Below are 16,287 nucleotides of genomic sequence, written 5' to 3' on the forward strand. Positions count from 1 at the left end.
CAGAGCTTACTGAAGACTTTGACTGGGGCCTGAATGGTGCTTTGGCCTCTGCAGATATCTGCAGTCCTCCACCCTCCTAATGTGCTCATGGTGCTGGCTCATTTTTCAGTGGCTGCGCTGACACCGAAGCTTCAGGCTGAATCCACTAGGCTCTACTTGGCCCATTGCTTTTGGCTGAATAAGACTGGGAACAGCTTTTGAAACAGCCTGAAGAGCAGGGGCTGTAGGGCCTGTGGCTTGTGGGGAAGGATGGGTCAAATGGGGAGGGGGCAGTGGATGCTGTGGAGGGATGTCTCGTCAAGGGGTTTAAAAAATCCTGCTCTGAGTGCTGTAGCAAACTCAGAAGGAGGTCCCTTGCCCAGATTCTGAGTTGATCTCAAATGTGAAGCAAAGGACTATGCCTGCAGTGGATGGCTGGGGTGCTTGGTCCTTCCCTTTCTATATACTGGTGTATGCACATGCATTCAGATTTCATGTTGCTTTGCAGTGCTGGCTTTGGTCAAACCGTGGGATCTGCTGTAGGCAAGAACCTAAGCTGAATGGTGGAAGTTTTCTCTGAGAGAGAGAAAACACCCAGTCTGGCTTTATCTGTGCCTTTGTAGGCAAGGAATGGTATATCAGGCTTGAGTACACTTAACCCCCGTGTGTTCACATTGTTAATTGTGACTGAGATGACTCTTACCTATAGCTGTGAGGCTGCGCTGATCAGTAATTTGACCTCCTTTGACTCTTGAAGTTCCTGGAAAGTTGCTGGTGTCTGTGAGAGCCCAAGCTCCCCACTTCCTCTTAACATGCACATCAGGTTGCTTTTCTTTTGCTTTATGATGTGTACAATAGATAATACTCAGGGTATGCATTCCTGCTGAAAGCAAGAGGACAGGAATTCTCCTTCCCTTACCAGGTCCACCTGCGGGATAACACAAAGAAAAATATTGGACAAGTTGTTTGCTGGTAAACTGAAAAATGTGCGTGTGAAAAGAAAAGGCAGCTTTGAATAACACAGGGCGTAGAAACTGCAATGGCAAAGGTGCACACTATGACTTTTTTAAAGAGATACATCTGTTTTAGGTATTTTTAATACCTTCTTTCCTTTTGCCACTGTTGTACACATGTTCATATCTGCCTTCAGTTAGATTATCTTTGCAAAGTAAGTACAAGGTAATGAAATATTGGAAAAGAATAAATTTCCCTGGCCCACTCTCCAGGGTGCTCGTCAGAGGTACAAATATAATTACTTAAACTTCTACTCTGTGGTGTTGATAGTCTAATTTCTGCATTACTTGAACAAAAACCTGGAAATTCTGTTCTAAGTTCACGTAGTTCGTTCCATTTATTTTGTTTGTTTTGTTTTTCCAGTAAAGTAATACCAAGGGGTTCAGGGATACTAGTGTGTGGAAACACAGCTTGTTACCAACTGTGTGAGCTTTCTGGCTGTCTTTAAGATCCATGTGTGTATGTACTTTTAGGGGTAGTATTACACTTTTACGTGTGGAGTTGTTTGTTTCTGGGAGATTGGGAGAGCGTGGGAAAAGGCTGTTACAAGGTAATATTATTAGTGGTTTTGCTAGAGGAAAAGCTTTGTCAGAAAGTACGTCTGCCAGCATTTCTTGAAAGAAGTCTTGTGTTTGTCTATTGTGTCCTATTGGCACTTGAACCTCCTCCTCTCTCAGTAGCTGAAGGCAAGTGATGAGGATTTCACCACCGTCTTGTTTCTCTAGCTTTCACTGGGTGAGAAAAGTGGAGCTTTGCTGTTTCATCTTCACTTGCTCTCTCCAGCCGTGTCTTTCCCTTAGTGACTTTGACTCTTGCGATGCTGCTGGTGGTGGTAGGGGATGGGTGCGCCTCTGCCCTCACGCCTGGGACGGTGTGCCACTGGGGTCGTTCTGCACTGGGAGGCTGGAAAACAGACTTGGGCTTTCAGAAGTGTCTCCTGCAATGGGAGTAGTATGCTGTTACAGATTTATTAATTTTGGCTGGTCTTTGAAATGGCAATGTAGAAACACTGAAATGGAAACGTCGAAGTCCTGAGCTGCAGATAGTTGGAGGCAGGGAGGGAGAGTGTTTGGGAAGTGTCGTTATATGCTTATTTTCTTTATATTTTTCTTCAGGCATCTACTGTTAGCTCTTGTCAGAAAGGATATACAGAATCCACGGGGGCCTCTGGTTATTCTTAAGGCCTAGGATGATTTTTTGTTTGTTTCTACTAACTTCTGCAGAAGGGGAAATGGTGGTGATCTGAGACTTGCTGGTATTCACGTTTAAAGTGGTGGTGTGGCATGGGATGCTGTCCTGTGCCACCCTATTGCAAATGCTGAGAGATCTCAGCTGTTCTGTAGCGCAGTCCTGTTGGAAAAATAAGAGAATATGGGGGAAAGTCTGTGGCTTGAAGTGCAGGATGAGGGAGCTATCTCTCTTTTGCTGGAAATATCTCAGAGAGGAATTTTAAATTTAAACAAGCAAAGAAAAGCATGAAGGAACCTGAAGGCTCAGACTAGTCTCACACTACAAAATGTATTTGATGCAAATTCGATTTCTGTCTTGAAGCAACTCAAATGATATCTTAGCAGCTGGCACTAATTGACTATCTCCCGGAATTGGCATGATGACAGCAATCAAACTGAATTTATTGCTTTGGGTTTGATTCCTCTTCCGGACTCTTCCCATTCTCAGAAATGTAATCTAGAATGTGTTCCCACAGGAATGATAGCTTCGAGCCTCCTTTAACAGCAAGGATAGAGCATGGTCCTAGTGCAGGATGAAGACAGGTGGACTGCAGTATTGAGCAGCCGGTTGAGAGCAGGAAGATTGTGTATTGGTAAAGGAAGGAGCAGGGTTTTTTTCTTCATGACACAGTTTCTCATCAGAGATGATTCACAACTAAGCGTTAGTTTTGTTACTGCTTCATTTTACTGCATTTAGGAAAGAATCTGCCTTCCCATTGGGGTGGCTAAGCTTTTAGACTGCTAAAAGTTGCCCCCCCTTTCCCCCCCCCCCCCCCTTAAGGGAGGTGTACTAAATAAAGAGTGAGCTTTAGCCACAGGACCTCAGTATAGCTGCAGTTTGGTAAAGTAAGCCAGTAAACACTGCTGTGGGTGTGCTCCTTTGCACGTCAAACCGTTTTGAAACGGTGCTGTTTCTAATGCTTGTTGAAGAAAGTATGGTAGAATTAACTTTTTCCACCTCATTTTCTGGTAGGTGTAAAATTAATCACTTTCACTGATAAATCTTGGTTTGACTTAAGAACTGTTTTGTCCACTCTTTCAATTAGTTTTTAATGCTGTCTTCTGCTTCTGCTTGCCAGGAGAAGGAACTACCTGAAATAGGTGTGGTTTTGCTGACGTTTGTTCCTACAGCAATAAATGTCAGCGTTCCTTGGGCAGGTGGAGGGGATGGGGTGCAAAGGGCACATCTCTTTCAACCTCCCCGGTCACTGGTCCTTTGAGGAGCTTGTGGCAAGACTCTGGCTGGAAAGCGTGTTTGCGTGGCAGCTGCCTGCAGCTGAAACAAAACTCCTCTCCGCATCTCTGGGGAGCGGGAGTCAGTCAGGGCATCATAGCTATGTCCGAAGCTGGGAGGGTTTCGTGCTGTGCTGCCTGTGCAGGGTGGCAGTGTCGGCACCTGACACCATCTTCTCCTGCTCCCCGGCTCAAGTTTGGCCCTCACCCCGCTTGCTTGGGACTGATCTCCTTTTCAGGTTTGTTGCAGGTGTCTGTCTTCAGACTCTGCCTTTTGCAGAGCTCAGCTCCATGCAGACAGGTCTGCCTGTGCTTCCCTGGCAGCCCCTTCTCCTCAGCACAGCTTCCTACCAGGCTGATTAGGCACAGTGACCTTTTTCTTCATCTTTTTTTTTGTTGCTGTTATGTAAATGTTTTCACTTGACAGCTCTAGACTACTTGGATTTGTAGATGTCCTGTGCCCTGACTGTGTGTCTGAAAGTGATCTCCTCCAGGCCTCGGGTACCCTTGGAGGAGAAGGACCTGGTGAGGAAAAATCTCCTACGAAGCAGCCGTGCGTGTAATGGCTAGAGTAGAAAACTGGGAAGTGATTCCCTGGAGAAGAATGGAGCCCAGAAGTTGGGTCTTACACTACTCATCCATCTCTGCCACTACATCTTTGGGGTAACAGACTGAAGTGGTCAGACAATGAAAGGATTTTCTTACAAAAGAGTAAGAAATGTGCATCAATATAAAACTAGTCATATTCCCCACCCTGCTGGAGATTGCCAGATTTTCGTGAAGTAAAGCTATCTGCATTTTGTTTTTTATTTCTGTTGGGTACATCTTTCTTTTACATCACATTATCCTGTCTATCTGCTGAAGTTTGATGCATTTAGAACATACAGACCAAATTATCACGGTTTTGGTCTGCTGTCTTCTGTACTCAGGCAGGGTTGTTTTTGTTTTAACCTGCTCAGTTAGAGATTCTTACAGCTGTGACGTTATTAATTGTGCGTGGCCACTTCTGTCCCTCTATTGTGCATGAGCAGTCCTGTCCCAGTGAATAGACAGCATGTTTGCATGAAGTGAAGCAGTGTCATTTTTGCAGGTCCTTAACTCTCACAAATGGTGCTAACACAATCATTCTTGTTTTCTATTAAAGTAAATCCCTAGACAAATCAAAACCCAACCCAAAGAAATCCCAGTTCTCTGAACAGCCAGTTTCTTACCAGGTATATTCTGAAGAAACCCTGTATTAACGTTACTAGAATGACACTTAGCGCAGTATTTACAGAGCAATAACGTTAAAGATGCTTGGTTTAAATGTAGTCTGACATGCTGAACCAAGATGCAGAAATCATATCATATAAAGGACTAATAAAGAGAAATAGATAGTCACACCTTAGTTTGTGTATCAAACATGAGAAAGTTTTCTCCTGCTGTTTTTAAGTACCATCTCCTTAAGCATTTACGTTTTAAATTTTGCTACAAAAGAGCTACATAGACTGCACTTTTCTGTCCATGTAGATACTCATTGCTTCAGACTGTAGATAGAAGAATTGTCCAAATAGCAAGATTCTCTTTTTTTTTGGCTGGAAAACAGTAAATGAATATTAGATGAGTGTTTGTAATATCCTGTACTTAAGTTTTAAGCATCAGCTATTGTTTAGGGCTAGACAGCTCTGTAACGTAGCAGGAAAAGAGCTTAATGAAATCCAATATTTGGAAGCAGGAGGTAGATGAATTCAGACTTGGAACGGCAGTGCTAAATTTTAACAGGAAGGGTAACTAACATTTGGAGTAACTTCTGTGGGTGTATGGCTTTATTTATCACTTTAAGTCTTGAATGTGAATCCTTACGTTTTCTAAAGAATATACTGTATTTTAGGCAAGTTATGGAAATTGCTGGTTGAATTTCGTAGTTTGTGAAGGGTGGGAAATAGGCCTAATATCCCAGGCCTGGAATCCTGTAAGGTAGGTCAGATGTGTTGCTGTGTTTGTTAGCGACGAGGTGTACTTCCACTGTGCATTAAGAATAATCACCTTCACTCCACAAATGGCTTGCAAAAATAAATTTGATCTTTTGGGCAGAGGGAGGAGAAATTATTTGCTTTGCAAGCTCTTGGTAAGGCAGGAATCTGAACCCATGTTGTCTTTTCATCATTCTTCTGATACAGGTAAGAATACTTTGCAATTTTCAGGTTCAGTGAGACCCTGTATAAGAGATGTGTTAAAGCCCAGCCTTTTGATTGCTCTGCTGGACTCGCAGAGTTTTGTTTTTTCAGTCTCCCACTGGGAATAAGCATTGTTAGACCAGAGAAAGGTAGAAAATTTGCAGCTCCATGTTTATTCCTTATGCATTTAGATACGGGTTGTTCCCTGCAAGAACCAAATCCACTCTGCCATTGACCCCTGGAACGAGAGTCAAATGCCTGCACTGTGCCAAAAGCCACCAGGCAATGAAAGATTTAAAAAGGGGCTCTCTTTGGGGATGGGGTGGGGGGGGGCTCTTTCAAGTCAGAGGTTGGGCTGTGTTCTGGTGCTGCCTACAGCGGGACGGGTGACCCTGCAGGAACGGGATCCATGATCCTCCAAGACCCACAGCAGGAAACCCGCCCAGCCTGACCTTTTGCTGCTCTCGGTTGTGGCGGCTGGCTGCTGGTGCTCCCGGGGCTGGAGTGTGCTTTCTCTCTGCAAGTTGTGCTTGAGTTTGCCTGTTTTGTTGCCCTGGAGACAGAGGAGTGTGGTATGCTTTCCCCCTGACCAGAAATAGTTTCCTGTACCTTGTGACCGGAGCGCTGTACTCCTCCTCTGGTCTCCGGCCAGGCTGTGTGGCGCTGGAGGGATGGGGTGCGGGGTGATGACCTCTTGTCACAAGTTCTGGTGTGGCTGCTGCCCATGATCACTAGCTGCCCTGCCCGCTCCCCTCCCTCTGCACGATGGTGTAGGATTTCAGGGGAGCAATTGCTCTTGATTTACATCTCCCATGGCATTTTGATGGTTATGTCATTTTGTTTGAGCCTTGCTCCTGTCAGCTGTCTGTCCTGGCTGTCAGGACTCGGTGGCTGAGTAGCACGTGGTGAGCTCTTACCTCTCCTTCCCCCTTTGCTCAGCTGTTTTTGCTGTCTGCTTCCCTGTGTCCTTGTACTTGGGAACAGATTCTCAGCAAGTGTAACTGCGCACGAGGGCAATGTGATCCGGGTGGATGAAGGATCCCCTTCTGTAGGAGTTCCAAGTAGAGCTGGGAGGGTAAGTGGGGAATTTGCAAGACCCAGGCGTGCAAGCGGGCTATGGATAGTTTATCTTAAACTGTTGTCCTGCTGTGAGAATCTGGCCCGAAGGCAGAGTGTGCAGCACAGTCTATTACCTTGCAGCTGTGTTCTGCAAAACTTAATTTGTGAGAGATGCTGCTGAAAGGGGAGCGGAGGCACCCCCACCCCTCCCCAGCAACAGAGGTGAGAAAGCGCTTGCACTGCACCAGGCCTCGGGAGTGTGGAATCTCTCCAGGCTTTCTTGCTGCCTGCTACTTTATTTGAGAGTGGTTCTGGCATACAATGGTAAAATATATGCAACAACAACAATAATTTCCAGGACTGAGAAGGAAGGAGAGATGAAAGGGGTAATTTACCTTCCTCCATCCCTGAACAATAGCAGATGAGGATGTAAGCACGTCTCAGCCCTATAAAATATTAATTGGGACATTTTCTACAGTTCAGCAGTGGGAAAGAAGACAGAAATCCTGCAGTGCCCTGAGCTGCTATTCCCAGCCTGGGAGAGAAAAGTGTTCTGAGCTGAGATCTGGCTCAGTCTCTGTCTTCTGCTCGTGGGGAAGAGAACAGTTGCCCAAATCCTTCCTTTACAAAGGGAAGGGAAGACCACGCAGAGACCATGGAGCTGCACAGGCTGTTCTCAGGCAGAGCAGTGCAGTATGGCTTTATTGAAGTGGGTCTTCAGTGAGTTTCTTATAAATCAGAGGATGCTGCTTTCCTACCAGTGATCTGCTGAGTAGCCCGACCAACCAAGGGTCCTGCTTACTCCTGTGGAGAAGACTTGTGTGTCACAGGGGATGCAGAGAAGGTGTGTTTTTTAAGCCTGTGTGCTGAAGATCTGCTACAGAAGAAATGTCAAGAGCAGGCAGGGACTGCTCCTTCCCCTTGCTATGTTCTTTTGATGGCTGGACTGGGGAGGAAGGGCAGTCCTTGCTTCTTGCCTCTTTCTAGGCATCTGCATCCCCAAAAGTCTAGAGTTCAGCAGCTGCTAAGGCTGCCTAAAAGAATTGCTTCACTCAGATCTTTTCAGTGAAGCTGTGCTTGTCCAATGTAAGCATTTCACTTGAGAGGATGGGGGCTTTGTAGTGAAAGTTCAGGACTCAATGATCGCTGTAGTGAAAAATCTCCTGTCTGAGCTTTAGTGGCTAAAAGGCCCCCTGCTTCTTGGCTGAGATGGGCAGAGTTGCTTTAGCTCCCTCTCCTTTCCTTGCACTCAGCACGTTACATTTCTAGGGAGGAGAAGTCATTTTTTACTCTCCTTGATATTTTTTTCTTTCATCCAGATGACAGTCGTGCTCGAACTGATGTTGCCTTTGGGCTGAAATAAGCATACTTAGCATTTGGGCAGAAGTTCTCGCCTGGAGATCTCGAAATGCTTGATCAGCATTTCACCAGCAAGTCTGTCCATGGGTACTGAAGTACAGTTACCTTTACGGTACACTGGAGCTGACAGAGTTCCCTACTTCATGTGATGGCTGTGCCCTAGCAGGATTTCTCCCTCCTACTCTGCCCTTCTTCCTCAGTGTTTCTCTGGACTGGAAGCAGGTCCTTTTCCCATTTCATGTGGGCCGTTTCTTCAGAGACTTCTCCTTCTGTCCAGCCTTGGAGAAGAGGGTAAGTCTCAGAAGGGATGTCACTGGAAGTGGCTTTGCATATTTGTGAGGCTGATGGAGGAGCGGCGTCTTTGCCTCTGCTGCTGCTCACTTTGAATCCAAGGAGGGAATATCAGTTTAGCGCTAGCTCTGTAGCGGGAGCGGAGGTCCTCCCGCAGCCTCGGCTGCATAGGCCTCGCCTGAAACAGCTGTGAGGTTTTGGGAGACAGTCGTGTTCCAGTAATGCCCAGCCCTCTGGATGTCTGCTGGGTCACTGTGTTCCTTTCTCCATTGAATATGAACAAGAGCTTAGTTCAGAGTTGTGGTGCTTAATGCCTTGTTTCTTATTCCCTTTCAGATCACCAGAAACTGGAACGTGAAGCTCGAATCTGCCGACTTCTAAAGCATCCAAATATTGGTAAATCTCCTTGGGCTCAGAGGGATGGGGGTGAGAGAGGAGTAATGCGTCTCATCTAGTGCGCTGTAAGAGAGCAGATGTATTCTGAATGTTCACAACAACTTCTCAAACTTGCCTGTTGATATCACCTCAGTTTCTCTCTTTGACAAATTCTGCATGTGACCCTGTCCCATTCCTTAGCATCCTGGCCCACATGTTGACCAAAGTGTGCTGTGTCCGCTCGCCCGTGGAGAGCTGTCCCTGCTCCTCGGGCGATGCACAACTCTTGTCTGCTCTTCTGATGTTCTGCAACAGGAGTGAGCTGTTGTGTGTGTTTTCCCCACACCTGTCTTCTGTTTCCTCCTCTTGGCACTTTTTGACGTGTCCATTTAAATGCTGTATTCAGTGACATGCCCAAAGTTAAAGGAGGGTGGGCTAATGTGTCAGCTCTTCTCATTACAGTGGCCACTTACTCTAAAAACAAGAGACCAAAACCCAAATTGCCCATTTTGGCCTTGGTAAAAAAAAAAAAAAAAACCACAATAGCAATGGAGTAAAGGGAATAGTTTTGTGTAGAAATACAGGAAGAGGCAAAATAAGGCACAACTTCAAACCAAAACTACATTATTTACTGAAGTGTAGAGAGAAGGCATGGATTTTTATCTAGTTCCAAAGCACCGTGGAAGTTTGTCCTGTTTTCTTTTAAAGAAATTTCACATTGCTGGAAGTTGCTTTGAGCAAAAAATTTGGACCATTAATAATCCCCTTTTTAGGATCTTTAAATAAATAAAGCCTCTAGGATCCTAGCTAAGGTCTAATTTGAGTTCATTTATTTAACAAAACATGGAGAAATACCAAACTGCCACCTCCAACCAAACCATTGTTAAATATTCCTGTCTGGGAAACCTGTGATGCATTACATTGACCTTCTTTTGCATAACCCTAGCTGTCAGTGTAGATGATGTCTTAAGGGCATGTGTCTGGTTTACTCCTGTCCTCTGAAGACCTGTGAGAGGAAAGGTGCCTTACAGCATACTCCGTGGACTAGCATCTGTAGCCTATTCCATGCGTGATGAAGAAGCAATTTCCACAAGCTCAGGACCTCACAAAATGCAAAGTACTTTAGTAGCAGCTTTGCAGCAGAAAGAGCTTTGTTGCATCTGAGTGTAGTTGGGGAGGTATGGCATGAAGAGAGGAGCAGTGGCCACTTCCTACAGTAATTTGCACTGCTGAATATATTGGCCGGCAAATTTATTGCTTGGCAATATTCAGAATGACTAAAACTCGTATTAGCTAGTTATTGAGCTTCATTTGCCCCGTAAGACTTGTTGCGCTTAGTTTAGTAGGTGATGTAACTTTTTATTTTGGCCTTAACTTCACTTTCATCCTCTCTCCTTATCATTTCTTACATCTTTTCTTGCCAGGCCTCTCATAGAGTAAAAATTATACATAAGAGGAAAACCACTTTTATAAGTAAACCGCACCGAAAACAGGAGCATACCATTTTCCTGGTTCAATTCTACAGCTTGTTCCTCATCTGTAATGAGTGGCAATGCTTGTCCCTGTTGTATTGTGGTTTGGAAGAGACAGTTTGGGGGAATGTCAGTGGTTCTTGCATTTTCTACAGAGCATTTCTTGTCTTCCTAGAAAGGAAAGTTTTTCTTTTAAGATGAAGAGACCAGTCATTCTAAACTCAACGGGTGGTCACAAATAGCAATAAGGGAATTAAGTTTTATGCCTACAACACAGAATCAGAGTGTGTGGAATAAGACCTCAGGAAGTCATATGGTCCGTTCAGGAGTCCTGTGAAAACGTTTTATACCTGGCTGGTTCCAGGCTTGTTTGTTCTTAAAAACCTTTAATGCTTCCACAGCCCCTAGTGGCAATCTTTCAAATGTTTGATTTTTCTGTCATTTAGACATTAGAGAAAACATACTTTGCTGCTATCTTAGCTTGTTGTTTCTAGTTCTATCTGGAGTATATGTGGAAAGTAGTTTTTCTTTCTTGTAACAATCTTTTACATATTTGAAGACTGTTATCATGTCTCTTTTTAGTCTTCTTTTTCTTCAGACTAAACAAACCCAGTTCTTTCAATCTTTTCTCAAATGTCATGTTTTCTAGACCTCCAGTCTTTTTTTTTTTTTTTTTTTTGCCTTCTCCCCCCGCCCCTTTCCCTGGACTCTCTCCAGTTGCTTCGTATCTTTCTAGAAGTGTGATAATGTGATGGCCAAAACTGGACATAAGATTCTAAGGCCATGTCGGTGCCGACTAGAGGGGGAAGAATTGTTTCACCTGTCCTACCAAAGATAGTCTTGTTTTCACATCAGCCTGTGAAACTTGTCATTTAAATACATTGTTGATGCACATTTGTTTTCTGACGCATCATTGCTCCAGGCAACTTTCTGCAGAACTTCTGGCAAGCAAATAATTTTTCCGTCTTGTATAGATGAGGATTCCTATGGAAGGGTACATTACATTTGTCTTTATTAAAACAAATAGGAAGAAATCCACTCTGTGGGTTCCCCCCCCATTTTGTCAAGACCATTTTGATTTATCTTTTGATAGTATAATAGGGTTGCAACTCCCCCCATAGTAACGTGATCTTTAATAACAAAGCCATATATTGCATCGTGTAGATAATTAATAACACTGTTGAATACTGTTGGACTCTAGGCAAACTCTTGAAGATATCACTTCATACATTGTTCCAGTTTGGCAGTGATCAATTTTGAGTGTGTTTTTTCAATGAGTTGTATGCACCATTGTAAGCTAGTTCTGAATACACATTTTTTCTAAATTGCTTATGGAAATAGTATGTAAGATGCTGTCAGAAGCCTTGCTGAAGTCCAGATGCTGCATGCATTGCTGCTCCCGTATTCCTTAGACTTGTTACATTGTCATAGAAGAGAAACATGTTGTTCTGACATAGCGGTAGGTTATTCCTTGAAATGCATATTAGCAGTTAGTAATCACCTACTTACTGCCATTCTATGTTGTAAACTTTTCTGGTTGAATACTTGCTGTGTTGCCTTAGCGTGAGCTATGCTAGTAACACTGCACCAATCCCGAAGAATTCTGCAGATTTTGGGCTTGCTTTAATTTCCCCATGAAGTTTTGTTGTTACTGTTTTTGTTGCAAACTGCGTTGGAGCATGTCCTGCTCTTCTACAGTGACCTGAGCCTCTAGTGAGTCTGGGGCAGAGGATTGAAAGTTAAGACTGCGAGGTGGGCTGCTTTTCTCTCCTGCCTGTACACAGGATATAAAACAAACCTATTTTGAATTTGTGGTTCTTATCCATTTGCTGCAAGACAGTTAATTCTGCTATGGAGATTCTGGACTGCAACACACTGACTATAACACTGCTACTCTGATAAAATAAAGGTCACTCTAGGTACAAAATAACGGTGATATTTCCATTTGCTGTTGCTCTTTGTGAAATGACCACTTTCTGAGTTATCCTAACATGCCTTCATCAAATCGCAGCTCTTATTATAGGGTATTGCTCTGTAATTGGGTGTTTCGCTTGTCTTCAGATGCACATTATCGCCAAGGTAATCACAGTGGAGTAATCCTTCTAAGAGCTTAGTGTTGCAGTAAGGTTTTTTGTCTGGACAGAAGAAAGTTGACTTGAGGCAATTTTCTGATTTCTGACTCATGGTATGTACCGTGTTCTCATTGTGAACCATCCTTTTGAATGTGCCGTTATAGCTGGTCACCTCAGACTTTAGTTCAGTAGAGGAAGGACTTCTTTCCCTAACTTTCAACTTGTTTTTTTTCCTCCTGACAACTTTCTAGAGTATTTTGCGTTCTGGTCCAGAGAAACTATTTGCCAGCCATGCTCACCAAATACAGCAGAATTGGGTGGAGGTCAGTCAGTGATCTGTTCACTCCATCCAGTTTTAGAGGCAAAAAAGATGCACTTATTACTGAGGATGGGAGTGTTAAAGAGAGGCAGAAGGCAACATCATTAAGACCCCACTGTCCATAAGCAGATAAAGTGTCTGTGGAAGTTGGCAAGAGTCACGGCTGTATGGGGAATTCCACTTCTTGGACAACTTACTGTTCAGTGATTCACTTATCTATAAATCTTGTGGGCGTTTGACATGGATGTATTTGGGAACATGTAGGAGAGAATGATTTGGTTCTCTTCTCCCTTGGTCCCTGCTTTGCAGGACAGAAGCAGGTTCATAGCCCTGACCCTTCATTTCCAGACGCTTTCTTGATTGTGCCACTGAAGCTTGTGCAATGGCTAAGATAAAATAAACTTCACCATTGCCTTCTGTTTGTTGTACGCTAAACTTACAATGTGTTGAATATCAACTCTTGCTTACTGGAACAACTCTTTCAGTCTTCTGCTTAGTTGTAAACTTAATTTCAGTCAGTCTGTATTTGTTTTTTTAAGTCCTGTAATTAATTCACTACATCAGGATTCTTATGTGGAAAATTCAGTTTTTTCCCGTGCTTCCTGTTACCCATTAAATATTAGAGCAGTGACAGAGCTGGGAACCCCAGTATCTTCCTGCAGGCTTGTTCAGTGCAGACGTGAAGTTCAGCACAGTGCTGAACATGACCTTTCCTGTCCTAGTACTCCCAAAGCAGTAATGATGCAAAATTTGATAAAAACCCTCATTCATAGTTTTGAAAACTCTTCTCTAGCATTCCTGTGTTCTCCTACAACTAGGATTGTGGCTTGTTCAGTGCACCATGAAGTCCGCTCTGGGCATGGATTTTGTCCACTGTGTTGTTAGGTGTTGCCCTTCTCCTCCTTCTAAATTTTCTTTGTTATGCCAGTCTAAATATGTGCCGCCTCTTTGGATCTGTCACCAGATGATCTGTACTCTTTCTTAGATATTTTTAACCCAACTGTACAAAAGTAGTTCTTGAATATCTTTTGTTCATAGTTCAAACTGAGCACTTCTGGTCGGTTATTGTGTCCCAGCTCATGGCAGCCTTTGCTGTGAAGAGCTGCGTGCACTTAGGTCTAGAATAATAAAAATACATATTTTAAGAGAGGCTGGTAGTAGCCCAAGAGCCAGAGCCAAATTCTGTTTCTCATTTCTGCCTTCATATCCTTTGCTGAACTGCTTCAGAGTTAATTTCTTTGAAGGAATTTATAGCAGTAGCGAAATGCTGTCCTCAGCATCTATCAGAATTACTGCTTTTTCAGGTTTTTCCTACTTCTGACTTTTTCTTCAAAATATACTTGCACTTGAATTCTTTTTATTTGAACTTCTATCTGTTGGCTTCTCTCAGCATAAACGATAATTTTGGACATGTCCTTATTTAAAGTGGAGACAAAATGGTATAGAAATCTCCTGTGAATTAGAAGAATTTCTTTTGACCCAGTTCAGTTTTATTTCCTTTGACAAGTGGTCTGTCCTCCTACTCCCTCTGTCTTGTGGGAGTGATTTTGATGGATGTGTATAAAAAAGGCCGCCAGTTTGTGTGCCCTTAAATGATGGTTATGATCAAGGTGCGAATTGCTGCAAGGACCAAGAAGGATGCTGTGCTTCTGTGTGCAGCCCAGATGGAGAATCTCACAACGCTCATAACTAACTTGGGTGGGAAACGGGGTGCGTTGATCATGTCTGCAGACCTAATACTGGATTTGTTGTCTTAGTGGTATCTAAAGTTTGCTCATTCCTCATTTTGAGATACGGCTCTTGATAAGCAAGCCCTCACTTTTTCCCCCCTGCTGCCATTTGGAATGTTTTCCTATCTCCGTTTCCTTAACAAGAGATTTGAATTGCTTCCATAGTGAACAAGAAAAAAAACGTAGGCTGTGTTTTGCTGTAAACAGCAGATTTCCTTGTTTTCATTTGGCTGCAGACATCCAGACTGCCTTTGCAATTGGGACAGAAAGGATGTTATGTGCAAAGAATAGTTAAAATGCTGGGGATTCTCCAGTGGTTTGGCCACGCTTGCTGCCCTATGGAAGCTCACTGATTTCCAAGTGGGATGCTCCTGCGCCTGGCCCGCTGTTTAAAGCTGCTGCCCTGCGATTTCTGTTGCTGGGGGACTGCTCCTTTTCTCTGGTAAAACTGGTGCAGAGAGGGGATGGTGTGGGGAAGAGAAGAGAGCTCGTAGCAAGACTTATGCTTTAAGCCTTTCTCAGTTACTGAGCAGCTTTTACTTGGAAGTGTCATGGGGCTGTCTGAGAGGACAGCAAGTTGCTGTGCTTCCTAAGAGGTCAGACAACAATGTTCTTGGCCTTAGGCCTTTAACCTCCTCTCCTCTTCCTCCCCCACCCCACCAAAAAAAAACCCAGCCACCAAACACTCAAAAAAACCCTCTAACAGAGTATCAGCTAGACTGCATTCCTGCTGGAAGGTTTGAGCCTTTGAGCTGCAAGTTACCGTTTATTATTTCCAGTCCCTGCACCGTTAGGGATTTAGGAGAGTGCCCATGCATGTCTGGCTGAGAGGAGGCTCCCCAAAACCCCAGGCAGTCCAGCTTTTTATTTCTCATTCTGATTCTCCCACTACTTCTTTCACGAAATATTGTTTATTTACCTCTTCTTGTTTTCTTCTTTTTCTGTGTCCTCTTCCTATAGCTTTTCCTGTAGTTTTAAGAAAAATGTATAATCCCCTGCAATTTGGAAATGGAGTAACAATTGCATTTTCTTCCTTTCCAGGGGATATATTTATTCTGTATGTCTTTGTGGTCTGTACTAGAGACGTATTCGGATTCCATTATTCATCTCTTTAGCTGCCAGATTTATCTGTATGCAAGCAATCCCTTAAAAAAAAAAAAAAAAAAAAAAAAAGTGGGACGATGGCCAGACTCAATGCACTCAAACTCTAAGGTACTGCAAAAGTTGGAGGAGGATTCCCTACTTCCCCCACCCCCCCCAGTTAGAATAGAGTAGCATTGAGGAAATGGAAGGAACCTCCTTTGGGGTTCCCCCTGCCTGAGCTCTGAACAGAACGGAGGGACGGCTGCACTCTGGTGAAATCGTGCAAGCGACAACCTGCCTTTTGAACAGAGCTTGCCTCTGTGGGAAGGTTTCCTGACTGTCCTGGGCAATGTGAGAAAGGAGTTGTGAAAATCAGGTTAATACAACAAGGGTGGGAAGGTGTCAGGCAGAACACCTGCCTGCACGGGCAGGAGCGCTGCTTTGCAGCACCAAAGGCTGATTCGTCCCTGGTGGCAGAAATGTGTGTAGCAAAGTTGCAGAGCCTGTATGAGACCTAAAATTTGTCACAGCCTCGATCTTTATTTTATTAATTCTAATAAAGTGGGTATTCTCTGTGTATTTTCTTTGAGATACCAATCAAATTGGCTTGTTATTATTTTGGGGGTTTTTAGAAAAAGCTCTCATATAATACTAGTGGTTATCAAAAGTACTTTCCTTATCTGATATGTGGATAGTCGGAAATTATTAATAACAACTCTGGATGGTCGTGATTGCACTGTTATCAGGAGAGCAGGAAATATTCCTGCTAATGCACTCTTTTGGCTTGTGTAATGTTTAAGTAGGGCATACTAAATGTTATATATCATGTGCTGAAGTTCAGCCTTTCAATACAGACATTGCAAAATCAAAGGAAAAATAACATCTAGTTGGCACTGAAATGTTTTTAAAAAAATAC

General features: G+C 43.6%; 1 protein-coding gene across 8 annotated transcripts in view; it reads left to right on the top strand.

The window, feature by feature from the left end:
• Positions 1–16,287, top strand: part of CAMK2G (calcium/calmodulin dependent protein kinase II gamma) — a 122,738-nt gene that overhangs the window by 44,977 nt on the left and 61,474 nt on the right. For all 8 annotated transcript variants that reach the window (XM_075155370.1, XM_075155366.1, XM_075155365.1 and 5 more), the window contains exon 3: positions 8,657–8,716. In XM_075155370.1, the coding sequence (XP_075011471.1) occupies positions 8,657–8,716 (60 nt within the window). The remainder of the gene's footprint in view (positions 1–8,656; positions 8,717–16,287) is intronic.

Source organism: Calonectris borealis, chromosome 7 (genome assembly GCF_964195595.1).
Source record: "Calonectris borealis chromosome 7, bCalBor7.hap1.2, whole genome shotgun sequence".
NCBI lineage: Eukaryota > Metazoa > Chordata > Aves > Procellariiformes > Procellariidae > Calonectris > Calonectris borealis.